The sequence below is a fragment of the Micropterus dolomieu genome, linkage group LG21, assembly GCF_021292245.1.
Source record: "Micropterus dolomieu isolate WLL.071019.BEF.003 ecotype Adirondacks linkage group LG21, ASM2129224v1, whole genome shotgun sequence".
In the NCBI taxonomy this organism is placed as follows: Eukaryota; Metazoa; Chordata; class Actinopteri; order Centrarchiformes; family Centrarchidae; genus Micropterus; species Micropterus dolomieu.
Genome location: NC_060170.1, coordinates 33,868,682 through 33,877,971, shown reverse-complemented (window position 1 = coordinate 33,877,971; position 9,290 = coordinate 33,868,682). Strand labels below are relative to the sequence as shown.

Here is a 9,290-nt window from a genome sequence, read left to right as displayed (position 1 = left end):
AGGCACACCATATTTAACTGGACAGAACGATGAGACATAGTTGTTTACAGACACGCAAAACTTCCTATTTGACAGGTAGGATGAAAACCATTCTAGGGCAGTACCAGAGATCCCCACCCAGTGCCTCAACATGATGTTGTGATCAATGGTGTCAAAAGCAGCGCTAAGGTCCAGGAGTACAAGGACTGAGCACATACCTTCATCAGCAGACATTAAAAGGTCATTGGTGACTTTAAGCAGGGCAGTCTCAGTGCTGTGGTACTTCCTGAAACCAGACTGAAACTTTTCAAATAATTTGTTATTTTCCAGTACAGTGAGCAGCTGTTTGTACACAATTCTTTTTAAAATCTTTGCAATAAAAGGCAGTTTTGAAATTTGTCTAAAATTATGTGGGAGGGAGGGATCTAAACCAGGTTTCTTTAAAAGTGGGTTCACGCAAGCTGTTTTAAAATAATCAGGGACACAACCAGTAGATAGGGAGCTGTTAAAAACAGAGATCAAATGGGGCCCAACAGAATCTATTACTTTCAGTAAAAACTTGATGTAGGTATTACATCAAGTGGGCTGGAGGACACTCTCATTTGTGATACTGTTTTTAAAAGCTCAGACAAGTCGATGGGATAAAACTGGTAAAAACTCTCTTGTTGCTGGTGAGTAACCTCTGAGTAAGAGGCCGCGATTAAGGGGGATTATTTCTGTATGATTAGATGCATTGCATTATTTTAAATCTGCCTTTAAAGTAAACATTCATAGATTAGATATAGATTAAATTCAGTCAGAGTATCACATCAACTAATAAGAAAAGCAGACAGCATGTTTAATATATTACTTTTCATGATTTTTGCAAACAAAGCAGTAGTTGTATGTTAACAGGCCACTTTCCCAGCAGCACAGTTATAACCAAGTTTCACATTATATCCACACTAAACTGACAAATCTAAAAAATGACCTTAGATAACTTCTGTTATGATTTGGCGCTCTATAAAAACCAGTGAACATATTGAGTTTTCAGCACTGTCTGATGGTTTTGGATGGAGGGTTATTGAGGGAATTTCTTTTCACAGACCCAGAAGTGTGAAATGGAACATGGTCCATCGTTCCAGCTGTTCTCTTTATCATAGTACTTTATTTCCACACAGTTTTCACCGCTTCCACCGTTAGGCTCCCCAGAACCCCAGTACCTGAAATTTAAAAAAAGCTTTTATCAGTGAACAAAAGCCAAAAAGCACCAGGTAGTGATTTAATTTGATTGAAAACATGCGTGAACCTTGTGGTCATTGGAGTCCCATCCACCCATTTCCATGTCCCCTCCGTCTCTGAGTCGGTCAGGCCAATCCACATGTCCTTCTTAAACTGTCTTATAAAAGTCTTGTTTAAAAAAAAAAAAGGGACACAAACTGTAAACAACATAATAGAAATGAAACTGATGTATTGATGTATCCTCCACTTCAGTGACCTTTGCATTCATTCAATAGTTCTGCTCTTTATTCTACATGAGTGGTCGTGGATGTGCTACGTCTCTCTTACACACAGATTCATGCACAAACACACACACACACACACACCTGTTCTTCGATGTTGTTGATAATCATCAGGTCTGCACCTTTTTGAAGACAATCATTTCTACTTTCTTGCCAGGTTTTCCTCTGTGAAGAAATGTGATAGAATCCATCTCGGAAAAACTGCCATCCTTGTTGAGTGAATGAAAAACACAAAGTACTTTAAATTATCACATATAACAAACAGAATAAGAAGAATTTAAAAAAGGCTTCAGCTACAAAACAAAGAGCCAAGGTGGTATCTATCTTAGAAATATGTATGTTTGCAGCATCATATAAAGACTCACAGGCTGAATATTGGGTCACTTTCATCACTAACAATTTCATCATGATACTTACCATTATTCAACATGTTCATCATGTCTTTCTCAGCACGGGTTTTGCAACTGGCCTCAGTATCTGAAAGATAATTCCCATTGTGTATTGAGTTTAAACCTGCAGTGTGGAACTTTTGTCTTCCCCTTTTGACAGTGAGAGTAATTACACAACTATGTTGACTGCTGCTGATGTAATGGCTCTGCTATCCTGAGTTGCTGCTGTCGCTACGGTTGCTTCCCTCTTCAGCTCTGGCAAACCAATCATTGCTGGTTGGCATAAAACACATCACCACTGGTTCACCAGTGCTGGAATCTCGCCACAGTCACCAGGTTTAAAAACTCTGGTGTACAGCGGCTTTACGGTGATAGGCTTAATCAGCATTGTGGGAGGGTGTTTCCTCCACTTAATCTAATACAGTATCATTAGCTTTCTTGTAACAGTGATCACTAGTGGTCCTGTTATGATTTGTGTTTGGATCTCATCCTCCCTTATTTTAAAGAAACTGCAAGTGCAGATTATGATATGGCCCTGTATGTTACCATGTTTATTAAGTGATCAACTCACTGATGAAAACAAACTTTGACAGATGCATATTTAGCAGTCAGAGCAGATATTTATCATAACTTGTTGTATTCACGGCTGCCAGTTCCACCTTATGGTCTTAAAATCATGTGATGTCACTGAAGCTGGAGCAATAATGCAGATATCAAAACAAAGTCATAATCAGTTTAGTTTCTGTCTGAACAAACTAAAGTATCTAATTACATTAATACAGTGAGTGCACCTTTGCCACCACTCAAAACCACAAACAGTAGATCATCAAATCAATCCCTTCATCCCTAAAAATCTGTCATACTTAACATTTGTAACATTTCCATGCCTGTCAACCCTCCCGTTTTTCCTGGGATTCTCCCGCTGTTTAAATATTTTCCCGTAAATCTCCCATAACAGTGGCACATGGCGCCTGAACAGTGTAAATAATGTCCAACCACAGGTGAAATAGACCAATACTCACCCACTTTGCTAGCTAACATAACCAAATGTTGGCCTATATTTATCTCAAATGAATTGCAGTTACTGACATTCATTGCATACAAAGTTTATCTTTGGTTATTTGATTTATTATTATAGTTTGCACTTTTTTGCGACCATATTGGTACATCTGATTACAATGAATGGTAGAAGCTCAGTTACATAACATGGCAAGGTCGTATGTAACAAGGTCGTATGTAACAAGATTGTTCCTTGGTTAATTCAGTCATTACACACAGTTGTTTGACAGTGTGCATCACTGGCAGGTTATAAGAACAGCAGTAAAAATAAATTATTAGCTAATTACTTCAAATATTCACCTGCTTATATTGACTGAGAATGTCTCTTTAACACACTCACTAAACATAAAAAATATATAGTGAAATGCTGAATGTAAATATAACTTTGAGTGATTAGGTTAAGGTCATCCAGAATTAAGAAAGAAATATTTACCTTGAAGTTGTCTCTGAAGATCATTTCTCTCTTTGGTTGTGTCTCCAACTCTTTTTTGGAGCTGGTCTCTTTCTTTAGCCAGGTTGATGTTACTGGTCTGTAACTGGTTTCTTTCTTTATCCAGGTTGATGTTACTGGTCTGTAACTGGTCTCTTTCTTTAGCCAGGTTGATGTTACTGGTCTGTAACTGGTTTCTTTCTTTAGCCAGGTTGTTGTAACTGGTCTGTAACTGGTCTCTTTCTTTAGTCAGGTTGTTGTAACTGGTCTGTAACTGGTCTCTTTCTTTAGTCAGGTTGTTGTAACTGGTCTGTAACTGGTCTCTTTCTTTAGTCAGGTTGTTGTAACTGGTCTGTAACAGGACCATCTCCATTTCCCACTTGATATCTGTTTGGCACATGAACAATAAATGAACAAACGAGTTAACCAACATCACCTAAGGGGTGGCGATGGTGCAGTGGATAAGAAACATGCCTTTGGTGTGAGAGACCAAGGTTTGAATCCACTGTCAGACACCAATGTGTCCCTGAGCAAGACACTTAACCCCTAGTTGCTCCAAAGGTGTGCGACGTCTGACATACAGTTTGTAGCAATTATAAGTCGCTTTGGATAAAAGCGTCAGCTAAATGAATAAGTCAATAAATGTAAATGTACTCACACAGAATTATGAGTCCAGCCAGGAGGAGAAGACACAGCAGACCTAGAAACACTGCAGCAGCTCTGCAGGAACTCTTTTTTACTCTTTTATCTCCACCACCTGAAATTAAGAGACGTCTTCCATTATGTTTTCATTTTAAATAAATAAGATTAAATCAAGCTTTGTGTCTTTGCTTCATACACAATAGATAACAACCATAGCAAGTGTAGTGTACCAACCAGCGTTTGTTTAATTATTTTAGAAGAATCCAGCATCTCTTTGTCTCCCCTGAGAGAAGGTGAGATGAGATATTTCACCCAAGGGGGCCTCATCCCAGGATTTAGCCTTTGTGACCTGCACAGGAAAGGACCCCTGCACAGACTCAAAACTGTTTATTCTGAGATGCATCTGACCACTCTGACCATAAAGGTGCCACTAAATACACTCCACAGGAAGACCAAAAGGGCAGATAACCAAGGTAACCATGGTAATAATGTTCCCCTTTAAAGTAACCTCTGACCTTCATAGAAATGATATCGTACAGAACTTATCATGTGTTAACCAATTTCCCAGCTCTTGAGCCAAGGATTGTATCTAGGGTGTAGTACGGCAGGCAGCAGTATCTCAGTCCGTAAAGATTAGGCTGGGAACCGGAGGGTCGCCGGTTTGAATCCAGCTTGGACCAGAGTTGCAGAGTGTGGACTGGTAGCTGGAGAGGTGCTAGTTCAACTCCTGGGCACTGCTGAATGTGGCCTGAACCTAACTGCTCTGGGCGCTGCACAGAGTGGCAGCCCCCTCACTCTGACATCTCTCTGAGTGTTTCTATGGGTTATGTTTGTGAGTGTGCTACGGACCTGTGTGTTTAATAATAACAAACATTGAATTTTCCCTTGCAGGATTAATAAAGTATATCTTAATGAAGTATATCTTCTTCAAAGTTATCTTGATTCTCCTTTCATGAAACCAGTGTCTCCCCAGAAGACAAAAGAAGTATTACATGCCATTGTTCTGGCATGTAATAACTGCCTGTCTGTTTTATTGTTTTTATCTAATGCCATGTTCTTATGACTCCTTATATATTTTCTAAGAATGCTTTACAATCAGCATTCTCCTGGAAGTATTTAGTTAAGATGCTCTTTCATCTGCTGGGATCCCTAGGAAAAGTTTTTAACTGGTAACCATTCTAATTGTTATGGACGATTAACAGTAACTTTTCCTTTTATCAAATGCTTAAAACTTAGAACTGTATAACTGGTTATGGCATTTAAAAGTTGATTGTGGAAAGGTATTTGATTTGGACTACTGTGTCTATAGGTAATTAAAAAAAAAAAAAAAAAAAAATGACCTGTGGAGTTCCCCATGGCTCCATTCTGGGGCCTCTTCTATTTAACATCTACATGCTTCCACTGGCTCAGATTATGAAAAACAACCAAATATGTTACCATAATTATGCAGATGACACACAAATTTACATAACCATATCACCAGGGGACTACGATCCCATACAAGCGCTGAGTAACTGTATTGAAAAGGTCAACGGTTGGATGTGCCAGAATTTTTTTCAATTAAACAAAGATAAAACTGAAGTTATTGCTTTTGGATCCAGGGAAGAACGATTGGAAGTCAGTGCTCAGCTACAATCTGTAATGTTAAGAACCACAAACCAATCCAGAAATCTTGGTGTAGTCATGGACTCAGACATGAATTTCAGGAGCCACATTAAGACAATTACATCACCTGAAGAATATATCAAGGATTAAAGGACTTGTGTCTCAGCAAGACTCGACTACTGTAACGGTGTCTTTACAGGCTCCCTAAGAAATCCATCAGGCAGCTGCAGCTGATTCAGAACGCTGCTGCTCGAGTCCTCACTAAGACCAAAAAGTGGATCACATCACTCCAGTTCTTTAATTAAATCAAATGTAAGGCTGTGGATTAATGTTGTACACTGCACTGTTACTTTTACTGTCCTGTTTTACCCTGTTTTTATTTCCTATAAGGATATCCTATCCTTTAAAATGTATTTTATCCTGTTTTATTTTATATTTCACCCTTTCAAAAATTATATTTCAGTATGTTTATTTCAATTTCCCTTTGCTGTAAAGCATTTTGAATTACCTTGTTGTTGAAATGTGCTATACAAATAAACTTGCCTTGCCTTGATTAAAACATGCGCAAAGAGACTTTAAGACCTCCATTAAAGTTAAGACATAGAATCTCAGAGGAGACCTAAAACACCTCCTCCTGGGGACACCGAGGGCATCAAACAACAAACCGAGCCACGGTTAACGCCAATCACTGCAAGAGTTTTTTTCAACTACCAGCCACTCCTTATTTAAAGTCTGGGGCTGCTCCTTGTTACCTGCGCATTGGTCTGGTAAGTAAAAAAGTTTATCAAATGTTGGCTTTCTGTTGTCAGGCGCAGTAACATTAACAGAAAGGCTAACGTTAACTGAAGTTAAGCTGGCTGACACTGAGGTAACGGTAACTTTGCACCAAGTGCTGTAGTTGTGTAAGCCCTATCTGTATAACGTGGAGACAGTCAAACTCTGCAGTCTAGTATGATAAGCTATTGCTAAACGCAAAGTGTTTGTAGTAAGATGTTGGGTAACGTTACTCAGAAAGTCCTACCATTCAGCCCTTCTATTGCAGAGACTAACGTTAGTTGCCTCAAGCAGCTGTAACGTTATTTGTAAAGGAGTTATTTTTTTTACTGTAGAGATTTTCCATTGTTGATGAATCTACTTTATCATGTGTTGTCATGACATGTGGAGAGGTGAACTATATTGCATTATGCAAGACGCGTCAGCACGGCCTCACAGATATTAATGGGATGGACATAATAACAGAAACACCTGTCCATGTTCTACACCTTAACAGCAGCACAACAAACTGCAGCTTCCAAAATGATCATACTTATTATTAGTTATTTTAGCAAAATACTGCACATTATCATTTTTATAAAGGAAGGATTTAAGGCAGGAATGTTATTGCAGAACTGTATTATTTTTAAACTAGATGTGATTAATAAAGGGGTAACTTAAGTCTTAGAATCTAACGTTATTTCTTACAACATTAAACTCTGCCCATGTCCTGTGCTTGTGAGAAGTATTTACTTGCCATTATTTTGTAACCTAATAAAAAGTTGGTGTTCTTGTATTGTGTACCCATTAAGGACTATAGAGAGTGCTGCTGAAGGAATTTCATCATAGCCATAATCACCTGACTGGCAAAAGCAGCTATTGTACAGGTGAGTCAGATAAATGATGAAATATTGTATTTGAAAAAAGCAGCATTTGATGATGATGATGTTGTTTACTGGAGCAGCGTTCTGAATCAGTGCAGAAATTATAGGATAATTAGTAGGGTAAGAGTAATGGGAAAAGATCATGCTGTACAAAGAGGAGACAGGACCACCAGTGTCCAACATGGAAACACTGTCAAGCTTTAACTACAGAGGGACTGTGGGAGATCTGAGACTGCCAGGAGAAACTCAACATCATCTGCATCTGAGTGCTGGTAACTTGAACAGTAATCAGAAATGTATGTAAATAGTAAAGTATAGCAGAAGTACAGCTTGGGTTTCACGTCAGCAGTAAATCATAATGTTTGTCTTTTGTAAATGACAAACAATTCTGTGGCATCCTATTTACACTTGACACTTTATCTAAATGACATTGTTTTGCCTAAATTCTATGTTTTACCTTTGAATTCTTGTTCTCAAAATTCTCAAAAGTTTAGAATGTTTGTGTGTCTGGGAATTGAGAAATTTCTTCTTGGAAACTGAAGGGGGATATCAGATTAATGACTTGTTTTTGTGAACTTTAATAACATAGAAAAGTATTTAGGAGATGACGCAGTTAGAAATCCACCATATTGTGGATATGGCTGTAATTTTGGGGGTTTATATTAGAGTTAACAAGGAGTGAAGCTGAAGAGAAAATTATACGGATTAAACAGAAAATCAACAGATTTGGATACCTCCTTTCAAAGACATTAAACGTTGCGTCCCCAAAGACCTTCAGGGACCAAAATGATTCATCAGAACTGCTTGTTGGGTGGGTGGGGTAGGGTCTGCGTCCAACCAGAACTGTGACTTTCCAAAACCAACAATCACACCCAACCACTTTGTGTCAATGATCGACTAGGAGATGAGAAAGTCAGTTTCACCACCCTTTGAGTTTGTGAACAGCACTTTTGCAAAGACATAACCTGTATAATCTTGTTTTGGGGAACTAGTAACAGGTCACTGTCAGGGAAACAAAGCAGAAGAGGAAGTACAGTATGATGTACAGAACAAGCTTTCATGTAGTTATTTGTTTGCTGATTGTATCATGCAGAGCAGATTCTAAAACTGCCACAGAGATAATGTTGTCCTGCTATGCTTGCTAGGTGCTCACTAGACAATATTCAGTATTGTGTAACAGCCTCCCAATCTTGTAAGCAGAATCATCATTTTACAAATTTGTCAAACAAAACAAGCATCTACTAGGGCTGGACCCAAGTATTCAATTTTAATTTTGAGATTTGAATGTTGAGATTTAAGTGTACGTGGTACCAGAGCACCCTAGGCCGAAGATCGATTTTTTTAATCGTCTCATCTGATTTGAGGCCACATGTTTTGGACACTCGCACTTCACACGGGTGAAGAGAGGGGCAGAGCAGTCAACTGGTCACCATCTGGTGGTGAGTTGGGTCAGGGGGTGGGGGAAGACTCTGGACAGACCCGGTAAGCCCAAACGGGGAACGTCTGGAGGAGGCCCCTGTCCGTGAGATCTTCAAATCAAACCTCTATTGCTGAAGATGCAGCGGGAAGCTGTGGTCTCAAGGTCTTAGGTGCCTCAAGGGGCGCTAACCCTCTAACACCGTGGTGGACACCAGTGGTCAGGGAATCCGTTCGACTGAAGAAGGAGGCTTTCCGGGATTTGTTGTCTCGGAGGACTTCCGGAGACGGTTGCAAGTTACTGATGGGCCCGAAGGGCTGCAGCCTCTGCTGTGGCAGATGCAAAGCAGCGGTTGTGGGAGAAGTAGGGGATAAAAGAAGAAGAGCACAGGAAGTGCAGAGGTTAGAATGCACTTCCTGTGCTCTTCTTCTTCTATCCCCTACGATGATCTTGTATTGATTGCACTTTTTGTTTTGATTGCACTTTTTTTTAACTCTTACTTCCTTCCCTAGGTATCTACCCCATTGATATTATATGTACTGTGAGCTCTTACTAGTATTTATTGCTGCTCTTACTAGTATGTATTGTCAGTTGTAGACCTGTAGTTGATGCTCTGTTGATGCTTGTATG

General features: G+C 39.3%; 1 protein-coding gene across 1 annotated transcript; it reads right to left on the bottom strand.

The window, feature by feature from the left end:
- Positions 1-689: 689 nt before the first annotated feature.
- Positions 690-3,734, bottom strand: LOC123960352 (CD209 antigen-like protein C). The gene is made up of 5 exons (XM_046035034.1): positions 3,363-3,734; positions 1,899-1,958; positions 1,566-1,690; positions 1,268-1,368; positions 690-1,181 (listed from the first exon to the last, which is right to left on the bottom strand). Exons 1-5 carry the CDS (start codon positions 3,730-3,732, stop codon positions 1,040-1,042), a joined length of 798 nt encoding a protein of 265 aa, XP_045890990.1. The 5' UTR covers positions 3,733-3,734; the 3' UTR covers positions 690-1,039.
- Between the last annotated feature and the right edge of the window lie 5,556 nt (positions 3,735-9,290).

Excerpts from the sequence above, each read along its gene's own strand:
- LOC123960352 (XM_046035034.1), bottom strand. The coding sequence starts at position 3,732 with ATGGAGATGGTCCTGTTACAGACCAGTTACAACAACCTGACTAAAGAA. Across the intron at positions 1,691-1,898 it reads GATGAACATGTTGAATAATG|GATGGCAGTTTTTCCGAGAT; the intron begins GTAAGTATCATG and ends TCACTCAACAAG. Across the intron at positions 1,182-1,267 it reads GGGACTCCAATGACCACAAG|GTACTGGGGTTCTGGGGAGC; the intron begins GTTCACGCATGT and ends TTTAAATTTCAG.